The sequence below is a fragment of the Sorex fumeus genome, unplaced genomic scaffold, assembly GCF_029834395.1.
Source record: "Sorex fumeus unplaced genomic scaffold, SorFum_2.1 ptg000123l, whole genome shotgun sequence".
Lineage (NCBI taxonomy): Eukaryota > Metazoa > Chordata > Mammalia > Eulipotyphla > Soricidae > Sorex > Sorex fumeus.
Window position 1 is genome coordinate 2,604,981 of NW_026606180.1, and position 12,811 is coordinate 2,617,791.

Genomic DNA, 12,811 nt, shown 5'->3' on the forward strand with positions numbered 1-12,811 from the left:
TTGGGTAAGTCATAAAATGTTTAAGAAACTATCATTAATCCGATAGTATTTGAAGGCTCAGATTTTAAGTAATTACTATTTTCCACATTTTCAGATTTCAACAAATTTTTGATCAAGATGCAAACCAGGAGATCATTTTTGAAAGCATTGCCAAACCAGTTGCTGAGAGGTAGGATTTCCTCTATTTTGTTGAGAGGATTAGTGGTTTTTCATCTTGTCTTCGGTTCTCAGATAATTGTGGTAATGCACTTCAGAATATCAGCTATAGGCTCAGGACACAGAGATATAATGGCGATAGCATTAATACCATCTATTCCTATATCTATTTAAAATTTAGTTTCTGAACCTCAGACAAATTAATGGAAGATGAAGATAACTATTATTACTCTTGTTTTATTTATTTATTTTAATTTTTATTAGTGAAACACCATGAGGTACAGTTGTAGACTTACAAATTTTTGTGCTTGGGTTCCAGTTATACAATGATCAAGTACCCATCCCTCCACCAGTGCCCATTTTCTACCACCACGGGTCCCAGTATCCCACCCCTCACCCCCTCCATCCCACTCTGCCTCTGTGGAAGGGCATTCAATTTTGTTCTCTCTCTCTCTCTCTCTCTCTCTCTCTCTCTCTCTCTCTCTCTCTCTCCTTTTGGGTGTTGTGGTTTGCAAAAGAGGCTTTGTTATTACTCTTATATTGCCCTCCCGTTGATCGTCGATTTGCTCGAGCGGGCCCAGTAACGTCTCCATTGGAGACTTTGTTGTTACTGTGTCTGGCATATCGAATACTCTCGGTAGCTTGCCGGGCTCTCCGAGAGGGGCGGAGGAATCGAACTCGGGTCGGCCATGTTGGCTGCGTGCAAGGCAAACGCCCTACCCGCTGTGCTATAGGGCTAAATACCTAAAGATTGGAGTGATTAAGTGACAGTGCTCAGGATAGAAGGGTTGGGGGTGGATAATTCTAAATGGTTTTCTGTTAAGTCCTCAGTACTTCATGGTTCCAGACATCATGGTTAGGTGGATAAAGGATTCTTTAAACAAAGAAAAATATATAAAGTTCCAACAGCAAAAAGATATAAAGTAAAAGAAAATAGGAATTTTAGAAATGAAAAGCGTAAATAACTAAAATTTTTTTAAAAAATGGTAGATGTAGTCAGCAAAAGAATGAAGAAGTGATAAGAGCAAACTGATGAATTTGAAGAGAGAACAAAAGATGTTGCCCTATGCGGACCACAGAATGAAAATAGACTGAAAGTGGGAAAATAAGAAAGAGCAGACTCCTTCCCTCTGCCCACTACTGGGTTCATAAATGTTATTTTACTAAAAGCCCCTGCAGAGATCTATGAGAACTATATCTAAAATGTAACCACTTTTGTCATCAGGAGCCCAACAGAGAGGAGAAAGAATGTAGAGTTGAGAAGTATTTAAAGGTACTGGAGACATAGTATAGGAAGCAATCATTAGCAATCTTGTATGTGAATAACCCCTGTCTGGTTCCCAGTACCACATATGGTCCCCCAGACACCACCAGAAGTTACCCCTAAGCACAGAACCAGGAGTAAGCTTTGAAAACAGCAGGTGTGGCCCAAAATTTCCTATGGGAAAGAGAAAGAGAGAGGAAGGAAAGGAAGGAAGAGAGGGGGAGGGATTTTCAAAAATAGCAGATTACCGAAATTTAGTAAAAGGTATAAACATAGAGCTTCACATGGTTAAGAAAACCCAAATAAAATAAACTCCAAAAAATCAAGTCTAGGAATGGTCATGGTCAAATATCAAAAAACTAAAGATTAAAATGGAGAGGAATGAACTTTTCCTAGAAAGGAAAATATGATTTCTCATCAGAAATCATGGAATCTGGAAGGAAGATTTAGAATATTCTCAAGAGCTGAAAGAAAAGAACTGTCTTCCCCCAAACCTATAGCCAATGTCTTTATATTTCAGTAGTTAACAGGAGAGAGCTGGGGAGATAATACAAGTGTTAGTGCACTTGTCTTGTATGTACCAAGCCTGGATTCAATCCTTGGAATCACATGTTCTTTGATATAACTAAGTGTGGATCTGGAGGTCCCAAGCATCTCTGGAGTGAGCCTGGAAGTTACCACTGCTGGTGAAGCTCTGTGGTCCTTGGTACAGAATAATTTTACATCTTCAGGTCTTCTACATGTTCTGGTGGTCCCAGGTTCAAGAAACTCCACATCTTCAGTCATGTTATGAACTGAACACCCTGGTTGTCTGAGGATAGTTGGGAGTGGCCCCCATGTTCTCTGAGCACCATTGTGATGACCCCACAAAAACAGAAAAAGACTAAAAGGAGAACAATATTTTCATACAAAGGTATATTAAGAGAATTAATCACTAGAAAATTTACAGGAGAATAGAGATAAGGAGGTTTTGAAAAGGAGGAAAATGAAGAGAATACCTCTTACAAAACTGGAATATATGGTATTGGATGACGTTTGTTTCCAAGATGGATGATATTTGTACCCAAGACAAACCATTGGATACAAAACATAGATTACTAAGCAGTGGAGGGGATGAAGAGTGTATATACAAGAAACATCAGTATGCTTCATTCTCCTAATCCTGAAAGAGCCTTGAATATGGCACTTTTTAAAAAATCTCAGGGCTAGGACGAAGGAGACATTACTGGGGCCTGCTCGAGGCAATTGACGAACAACAGGAGGGTCGTGATGGTGATCGTGATCAGTATACTAGTGAAGGGCATTGGGCACTTTGGTGTTGGTGAAATGCAGTAACTTTGTATGGCAGTGCCATAAATGTTAATATTATTATAGCCATGTTGTCTCAACTATTAAAATATTTTTATAGTACTTACCTCTTTTTTTTTTAATAATGTAGGAGTACTGCTATTTGTTCAGCCATTGATTAAGCTGATTGAATTGGGCATGAACTCCACATTACTTTTTTTTTTAATTGTATCACCATGAGATAGAGTTACAATGCTTTGTATTTGAGATTCAGCCATACAATGATGGAACACTCATCCCTCCACCAGTGCACATTTTCCACCACCCACATCCCAGTCCTCACCCTGCTTCTGTGAAAGACAATTTCCCCAATACTCTCTATCTAATTTTTGGGCATTATGTTTTGCTCAAAATTTTCCACCACCATTCAAGCCTATTTGCCAGGGGCAGACGCTAGATAATTTATTTTCCATTTCTCATTTTGAGTATCATGAGAGCTTGCACTGCCGCAATTGTAAATGTAAATTTCTAGATTGTAAATAATTGAGTTCCAGAGACCTCTGTATGGTACTAATGCATTTTGGGATTCAGCTGGGAGTCTCTGGGCCAGGGCTGTTGGTGAGCTAAGATGGAGCCCAAAGGCAAATTGTGGGCATGACAGCCGGTCTGCTGGGTAGGTGGGGACCCAGGAAGGGACAGCCCAGGTCCTCTGCTGCCATGTGGCTGGAGATTCAGTCCTGGAACCCACATACCTGGACATTGCTTCTGGAAGCTCTTGGTCACCGGGATTCCATCTGGAATAGCTGGGGAGACTGCGCCTGCTCCATCTGGGGTATCCCAGTGAAATTGGCCCAGAATGGGGCCCAGAGAGATCTCCGGCACTGTGGTGTCTTCCAGGACTTGTTGCTGTTTTGGTGTGCTAAGATGATGCCTGGAGGCCAATTGTGGGTATGACAGCCAGTCTTCTGGGCGGGCAGGGACCCATGGAGGTACTTATCTCTCTCTCTCTCTCTTTTTTTTTTATGTAGGAGTACTGCTATTTATTCAGCCACTGGTTAGCTGATTGAATTGTGCATGAATTCCACCTTACTTTTTAAAATTTTTTTTATAATTTTATTTATTGAATCACCGTGAGAGCAGTTACAAAGCTTTCAGGTCTAAGTTTCGGTCATACAATGAAACACCCGTACCTTCACCAGTGCCCATTCTCCACCCCCAACAACCCCAGTATAGCCCCATCCCACACCCTCCCCTTACCTGTGGGACAGATGATTTCCACATTACTCTCTCTCTCTACTTTGATCTATTCAATATTTTGACACCAGACCCACCATTATTATTTGAAATTTTACTCCAACACTCAGATCTGCTGAAAAGGCAATTTGTTTTCTGTTGCTGGTTATGAATAACATACGATGTTGCATGGCTGCCGTAGCGGCTGCGCAATTTTGAAATTCCAAAATTTTAACACTTAAATCTGGAGGGATTTCTGCCTAAACCTGCTGGGTTCCAAGGTTTGCTCCTGAGTCTCTGGGATCATGGCCGTTAAGCAGCTTGATCAGGAGCCAGAAGGGCCATTCGTGAGCGATGACTTGGGGTCTCGTTGGGGTGGGGAGGACGGACCGGCTCCATCCCCGTCCCGTGAGGCCCAATAAGTTTTGTCACTGCGGGTCCAAATCTGACTGTCCAATGGCCTCTGGAGGATGGCACCCACCAAGCCACCAAGGGGAAGCAGGCGAAGGGACAGCACCCTTTCCCCCCTGGGGTGGCCCGGTGACAGTAACCTACTGTGGGATTCGACACATTTCTGCCAAAAGCCACTGGATTTTGAGATTTGTTTCTGAGTCTCTGGGATCATGGCCGTTAGCAGCTTGATCAGGAGCCAGAGAGGTCATTCGTGGGCAATGACTTGGGGTCTCGTTGGGGTGGGGAGGAGAGGACCGGCTCCACCCCCATCCCATGAGGCCCAACAAGTTTCGTCACTGTGGGCCCAAGCCTGACTGTCCAATGGCTCTGAAGGATGATGGCCACTGAGCCGCCAACGGGGAACAGGTGGAGTGACAACACCCTTTCCCCTCTGGGGTGGCCCAGCAACAGTAACCTACTGTGGGGTTCGACACATTTCTGCCAAAAGCCACAGGGTTTCAAGATTTGTTTCTGAGTCTCTGAGATCATGGCCGTTAAGCAGCTTGATCAGGAGCCAGAGAGGCCGTTTGTGGGCGATGACGTGGGGTCTCATTGGGGTGGGAGGACAGGACCAGCTCCACCTCCATCCCGTGAGGCCCTGTGTGTCTCATCACTGCGGGCCCTAATCTGACTGTTCAGTGGCCTCTGGAGGATGGCGGCCACTGGGCCGCCAGGGGGAACAGGCCAAGGCATGAAACCTATTCCCACCAGGATTGGCCCAGCACCAGTAACCTACTGCAGGGACCGGACGCATTTCTGCCAAAAGCTGCTGGGTTTCGAGATTTGTTTCTGAGTCTCTGGGATCATGGCCATTAAACAGTTCAATCAGGAACCAGAGAGGCTATACTTCTAATTATATTACTGAGCTGGAGGTGCTTTGTGGGTGTGTTTCCCACATACCTGACTTTTGGCCATTTATTTTCTTGGTAAACTTTGCCCCAAGTTTTTGGGGTCTGGCCAAAGGCACAGCAGCAATTTTGGGTATCTGGAAGTCTGAAGGCGCCATCAGGCTGCTGATGCACTCACCTCACAGGTACAGATTGACCTGCTGGCGGCACCATACCCCTGTCCTCTTTTTTTTTTTTTTAATAGAATCACTGTGAGTTACAAAGTTAGAAAGTTATTCATGATTGAATTTCAGGTATATGATGTTGTTCCACACCAGCCCCTTCAATGATGTCTACTTCCCACTACCAGTGTTCCCATTTTCCCTCCTGCCCCAGTCTACCTCTGTGGTAGGCACTTTATACCTCCTTTCAGCACTCCTTTCTCCTCCAGTGTGACTGTTTCCCTCCACCTTCCCTGACCTTCCCTGACCTTCCTCTCCTCCCGATTCTCACTGGCTTCCTACTGGAAACCAGTTCTCATGCTCTTCTTTTCTGTTGCCTTTAGGCATCTATTATTCCCCTACTATATTTATTTCCTGTATATGGGAGACTGGGCTGGAGCTATAGCCCAGTGGGTAGGTCATTTATTTGCCTTGCACACGGCCGACCTGGCCGGCCCAAGTTTGATTCCTCTGCTCCTCTCGGAGAGCCCGGCAAGCTACGAAGAGTATCTTGCTCGCATGTCAAAGTCTGGCAAGCTACCGGTGATGTATTCAATATGCCAAACACAGTAACAACAAGTCTCACAATGGAGACATTCTGGGCCCGCTTGAGCAAATGGATGAACAACAGGAGGACAGTACAGTGTTATATGGGAGATCATTCTCTCTCTATCCATCTCCTTCTGACTAATTTCACTCAACATGGTAATTTCTAGATCCATCCAGTAGCAGCAGATTGTATAACTTCATTTCTTACGGCTGGGTAGTATTCCATTGTTTATATGTACTATATCTTCTTTATCCAGTCATCTGTACTTGGACACTTGTGTTGTTTCCAGATATTGACTATTCAGAATAGTGCTGCAGTGATCATAGGAGTTTAGATATCTTTTCTGCATTGTGTTTTTAGGCCATTGGGGTATATTTCAAAAAGTGCAATTGCTGAGTCATAAAGAAGCTCAATTCCTAGTTTTGTGAGGATGTCCAAAAGCATTGGGCTAGTCAGTATTCTCACTAGCAGTGAATAAGGCTCTCTTTTCCCGGCATCCATGCCAACACTGTTGTTGTTGTTGTTTTATGTGTGCCAGTATCGCCAGTCTCTGGTGTGAAGTGACATCTCATTGTTATTTTGATTTGCATTTCCCAGATTATTAGTGATGCAGAACATTTTTTCATGTGTCTTTGGTCATTTGTATTTGTTCTATGAGAAAGTTTCTGTTCATCTCTCTCCCTAATTTTAATGGGATTGGATTTTTGCCTCAGAACTTAGTGTATTACTTTTCTTGAGAATGTCCATAACTTGGTCTCAGATATGTTATATCTCTCTAATAAATCTATTTGCTTTTTATCTTTAAAAAATTAATCTTAGAACATTAGACAGAGTATAAATGTGCATTAATAAAATAGTTTCATTGTATTTCTTGCTGGAAAAATTATAACACTACTTAATAAAAATTATATCACTCATATTGGTCAAAAATCACCATCAGCAAATATCTGCAGGGATGAAATAGTCCTGTATCTGGTTTGCAGTGATACTTACTGGAATGTCCCCATTTGGTAAGGTGGCATAGAACTTACACTTTCTAGATATAATTCATTAGGCATTATATAACTGGGGGAAAAACTGAGGGAAAGACACATAGAACAACTCTAGTTCCCTTTGCAACTTTCTATAGTTATCATTATTTCAAAATAAAATGTTAATATTCCAAGAGATGAAAACTTTAGTGTTGTTTGTTCCGTAGTTTTTCTGTTAAATATTCCGTTAAGTAAACTAATTATTCTAAACTGTGACTTTAAAGGATTATTTCTGAGGCTGGAGAGATAGTACAGAACTTAAGGTGCTTGCCTTGCAAGTAGCTGAATATTGGCTCTATCCCGAGCACTATACCCTGCTAGGTATAGACAAAATTCCTCAATTCCCCTGAAAAGAATAATGCTGCTTTGTCCCATGATTCGATTCCCTAATCACACTCAACACCCCTGTCAACATATCTATACTAAACACTTTTTCTCCAAAGTTGGCTTTCAAGCAGAAAATACTGGTCACCACTGAATTATACAAAATCCCATGTAACTATCACAGATCTGTTCATTTTATGGGCATGATTTCTCTTTCCCAGGTTTGTTATATATCGGGGAGGGATGATCTCTTAATCAGTGCTCAGGAGATCCAGGGGCCTCTTGTGCTGGTTCTCAGCCAACTGGGCTAGTGGTTCAGTGTCAGATCCAGAAGGTGTGGTGCTAGATACACTGCTGCTCAGGTCCTGCAGTGCTGGGATTACCTGGGTCACCCTTGGGTGCTTTTCTGACCTGCCTGAGCCCTACCTAGAAGTGCTGGGCGCCTCCAGGCCTGCACATCATTGATGCTTAGTACACTAGGTAATTTCAGGGATCTAACCAGGGTCAGAGCATGCAAGGAATGCTCCTGAACCCCTGCATCATCTCGCTGGCCCTTCCTTAGCTGCTATATATATATATATATATATATATATATGTATATATATATATCGGTGCTTGGTTTCATATCCTGTTGTACTAAACTTTTTGATAACATCAAATTTCATTGTGTTTTGTGTGTGTGTGATTTAACTGTTTTTCTTAAAACTCTTAAGTGTAGCATTTAAAAATAATGGGTTTTGTGATTAAAATGAAAACAGAAATAAGCTTCTTAGAAGACCAGGAAATTATACAACATGGTGACCTTGATGTGTGCTCCATCTTAAAAAGGAATGAGACAATATTACCACTCTTCTGACAGTGAGATTGTATTAAGGGATGCTTATTTAAAATACATTTTTTATTTTTGTCTGTAAAGAAATGAGTCTAAACCTAGATGTTTGTACTTAAGAAGGTCCAATCAAGAAATTACAAGGTATTATCATTTTTTTTACCACAATTACAAGTCAAGGCAATTTATAATGCATTTGACAAAATACCTCCAAAACTATGATCCAGGAGTTGTTTGAAAGAATTTGATGTTGGAGACTATTATTTCTCTGACAAAATGTATTTAAGTATGTGATAAAAATCATGGGTGAGTAGAAAATGAAAGTATTGTTCAGATGAAAAGGACAGTAAAAAGTGACCTATGTATGAATTGGTTGCACTAAAAACACATGAGTCCCATCCTGGCCTGAGGTTGGGTTCTTAATATATTGTTATGACAGATGGAAAAAAAGAAATTATCTACATATTGGGCTGGAGCGATAGCACAGTGGGTAGGGCGTCTGCCTTGCATGCAGCCAACATGGCCAACCCGAGTTCGATTCCCCTGCCCCTCTCGGAGAGCCCGGCAAGCTACCGAGAGTATTTGATATGCCAGACACAGTAACAACAAAGTCTCCAAGGGAGACGTTACTGGGCCCGCTCGAGCAAATCGATGATCAACGGGAGGGCCTTTACTTACTTACTTTACTTATCTACATATTAAGTATGTGTGGAGCTCTCTTAATTTTCCCCCAATATCCTGAAATTTCCTGAAGTTTACATAATAATCATTGAGAATATTCAGAGAATCCTCTCATTTAAAAATAATTGAAAACACAACGTTTTAATAATGTCATTCCATATGATTCTGATGCATGCCCAAGTATGAGCATCACTGACTTTGGCATACAGCTAAACACAGGCTGGAAGGGATGGGAGGAGGCTGGTCAAGCACACAAGACAATCGTGGCATTTTTCCATAATGAAATCTTACCCAGAGCTTTGTTATGCACCCTGACTCACTTGGTCATTCTGAAATTGGTTTCTCTGTGTTTATAATGACCACCTCACCCATTTCTGGAGTGAATTGAAACACTTCGTCCTAAAGACAGGGTGGGTCTCCCTGTGCGGACGTGCAGACCTCATCTTGGGACACTCCCCTGGGTTTAATATTCTGTTATAAATGTTTGCCAGATGCTTAACCAGTTATGATTATGTTACATGAATTTAAACTTTTCCTCCAAATGAATAATTGTCAGATATTATTATAATGGTAATTAAAACTGTGGACACTGGTGCTAGACTAACAGGTTCAGTTACCAATTTCAATACTTAATAGAATTTTGAACTTGGGCAAACTCCTTAATATTTCTGTATCACTGTTCATCAGTGAATGGGAAAATAAATACCATAATATCAACTTCATTTGCCATCATGACCAAATGACCTGTACAGGAAAAAAGCACATGAACTGCAGATTGTTGAATTACCTCTCTTCCATGTTGCCCCCATCAACAGTCTTACAAAAAATATTTCTCAATTTAGTTCAGAATTTTAATGTTAGTAATGTTTTTATTCAGTGTTTTTACCACTTGCCTTGGGCTGGAGCAGTAGCACAGTGGGTCGGGTGTTTGCCTTGCACGCGACCAACCCGGGTTCGATTCCTCCATCTCTCTCGGAGAGCCCAGCAAGCTACCAAGAGTATCCTGCCTGCACAGCAGAGCCTGACAAGCTACCTGTGGCATATTCAATATGCCAAAAACAGTAACAACAAATCTCACAATGGAGACATTACTGGTGCCTGCTCGAGCAAATTGATGAACAATGGGAGGACAGTTACCCAGAGCTCACCCAGAGCTACAGTGCTACAGTGCTACCCCTGCCCTTTACTGCTTTTTGATTTATTTCTCAGGAGGTAACTTTGCAATTTTATATAAATTTTTATTCATGACTTGAGGGTGCATTCATAGATGATTCAAATATATTCCTACTTTTACCTTCATATACTCCAAAAGACTGGAATGGCAAAAAAAAAAAAAAAAAAACTCTAATAAATGCAAAGGTTTTGGAAAGTCTACAGATGTCTAGTGATTGGTAAGGAAGACTCTATCTATAGTAGCTGAATTTATAGTCGACTGACAAAAATTCAAAACCGTACTTAAAGTTTATGTTCTTTAATTGTAAGGGAAAGTATGGCAGTGCGTTTCAAGCACTTTTTTCTCTTGCTAAATTAAATTTTCTCCTTCTTTGGAAAGTCCCTTTATTGAGAATAGAGTTCTTTTAGCAGAAATTTTTTTACTTGCAGTGACTTTGGCCTTTCCTTTTTTGTTTGGTCACATACTTTTGATCATAGTTTAGTATACTTCTTTCTAAATAACTTGAACAAATTATGTACTATTATTTGATAGCAGTGGAAAAACATTTTATTTATATAGAATTTTGCCAGTCTCATGGAGCACTTTGACCTGATTCAGCTCACTTAAGTTTTACGATAACTCTGTGGGTTTATAAGTATTATTATTCCCATTTTGTGTGAGAAATCAGTGCTCTGAGCACTTAATTGCCTTCTCTGGGGTCACGAAGTAATTAGATTGTGGAGTTGAGACTAGAATAGATAATACTTTCAGTACTTTGATCCTTAAATTGCTTTATCTCACAGCTCGTTCCATATATTTCATCCCATTTCTCTGGCATCATGCTCCCTTATTAGTTCACCCATAATGTTCCTATCATTGCAGTGGCTGACTTTTCAGTTCTCATCCTATTTGACCTCTTAGCATTTATAATGTTAATTTCTTCCCACAGCTATGATAAATCAGCAAAATTATCATCTTTGTTTTTATCTTGGTCAGTATCGGGGTGGGAGTGAGGGGATGTAATTTGTTAAAGCCAAAAGTTACCTTTTACTTTCCACCACCTGGATTTTAGTTCTTGTGTGTGCTTCAGACACCTGTGATCTCGGAATGGTCCTTTAGCGATGCATCTTTTCCTCAGGCTGTATTAAGTGTTCAAGGTGCTCCAGATGACATTATTGCTCTTGCACATAAAATTCAATGTAGACATTCTTTGTAACAGAATCCTAAGAATCTTTACTCAATGTAGCTTTTCTCAGGAAAAAAAAAGTTCAACAAATTGAAATAGATTAATCACTTATTCAGTGTATATTTATTGAGCACCAGCTCTTTATCAGGCACAGTTAACTTACATTGAGCAATTTATGTTACCAAAACAATATCCATGGGTGGGGAGATAGTCCAAAATGCTGGAACTCATCCTCTCCATGCAGGAGACCAAAATTCACTCTCAAGAACCATATGATCCCCTACGAACTTTGGGAGTAACACCCCCACACCCCCTGTCAAAAATTGTGCTGGGAAAAGAGGGAAGGAAGGAAGGAAGGAAAGGAAGGAAGGAAAGGAAGGAAGGAAAGGGAGGGAGGGAGGAAGGAAGGAAGGAAGGAAGGAAGGAAGGAAGGAAGGAAGGAAGGAAGGAAGGAAAGAAATCTGGTGAAATTTAAGTACAATGACACTCTGCATTGAAAGATTAAACTAAGTGTCTGAAATTGTTTTGGTGGAAGTATCAGTACTATGATTTCCATGAAAACCTCACTGATTCTAATAATGGTTCCATAGTGCCCTGGAACCACGGCTTGTGCGGTATGAGAAAGGAACCTGAGTTCAGGGTATCAATGCAAAACTGCCCACAGTTGAGGAGACAGTGACCCAGACAGAAATGAATCTATGCATTGGAGGGCTGCTCTAGTTAGTGCACACTGGGTTTAAGAGACTGCTGGCAGCAGGAACAGAAGTTTCAAGACTGTCTTTCTGAGAATGGGATTTGAATATGAGCTCTGAGGGAAGGACAGTTGGGAGTCAAGATTCAGAAGGACCTCGGAGCGGAGGGAGGCACTGGCATCCCACCTACATACCCACCTCTACAGCTGTCTTCTTCCTCCCCTCACATTTTGTTTATTGCCACCAAATACAGCTCATTAAATCAGAGTCACGTTTTATTTTTATGTATTTGCATATTTTATTATTTGTTTGTTTGGGGTGTCACGCCCATCTTTCCCAAGGTTTATTGCTGGTTCTGTGCTCAGGCAACATTCCTGGTGATGCTAGGGATCACATTACTCCCAGTACTCTCTCCAGCATTAGGAGAGTACATTTTATAATTAGACTTGGTTGACTTTGTTTATCCTTTATGTTAGTCCAATTAAAGATTCAAAAAGTACTGCTCACTCTTGTCTTACTGATTGGAAAAATGAAAGTGTGTATATTCATGTTGTATATAATGTGACTTTTTAAGAAATTATTCTTGAGTGTATTGAATATCCAAAAGAAAAATGACAGTGTGCTCATCAAGTTTAATGCTGAATCACAGTTGTTTATAGGGCTCACTTCCTTAAGTATAAAATGTAAAACTTTAAAAAAAATTTTTTATTAGTTAAACACCATGAGATACAGTTGTGGACTTACAAGTTTTTGTGCTTGGATTTCAGTCATACAATGATCGAGTACCCATCGCTCCACCAGTGCCCATTCTCCACCATCACTGATCCCAGTATCCCTCCTACCACCCCCTATCCCATCCCACCTCTGTGGCAGGGCATTTTCTTTTGTTCTCTCTCTCCTTTTGGATGCTGTGGTTTGCAAAAG

General features: G+C 41.1%; 1 protein-coding gene across 1 annotated transcript in view; it reads left to right on the forward strand.

Annotated features, from left to right (window-relative positions):
• Positions 1 to 12,811, forward strand: part of KIF6 (kinesin family member 6) — a 672,206-nt gene that overhangs the window by 11,556 nt on the left and 647,839 nt on the right. Inside the window, exon 3 of the mRNA XM_056137333.1 lies at positions 95 to 169. Within this exon, the coding sequence (XP_055993308.1) occupies positions 95 to 169 (75 nt within the window). The remainder of the gene's footprint in view (positions 1 to 94; positions 170 to 12,811) is intronic.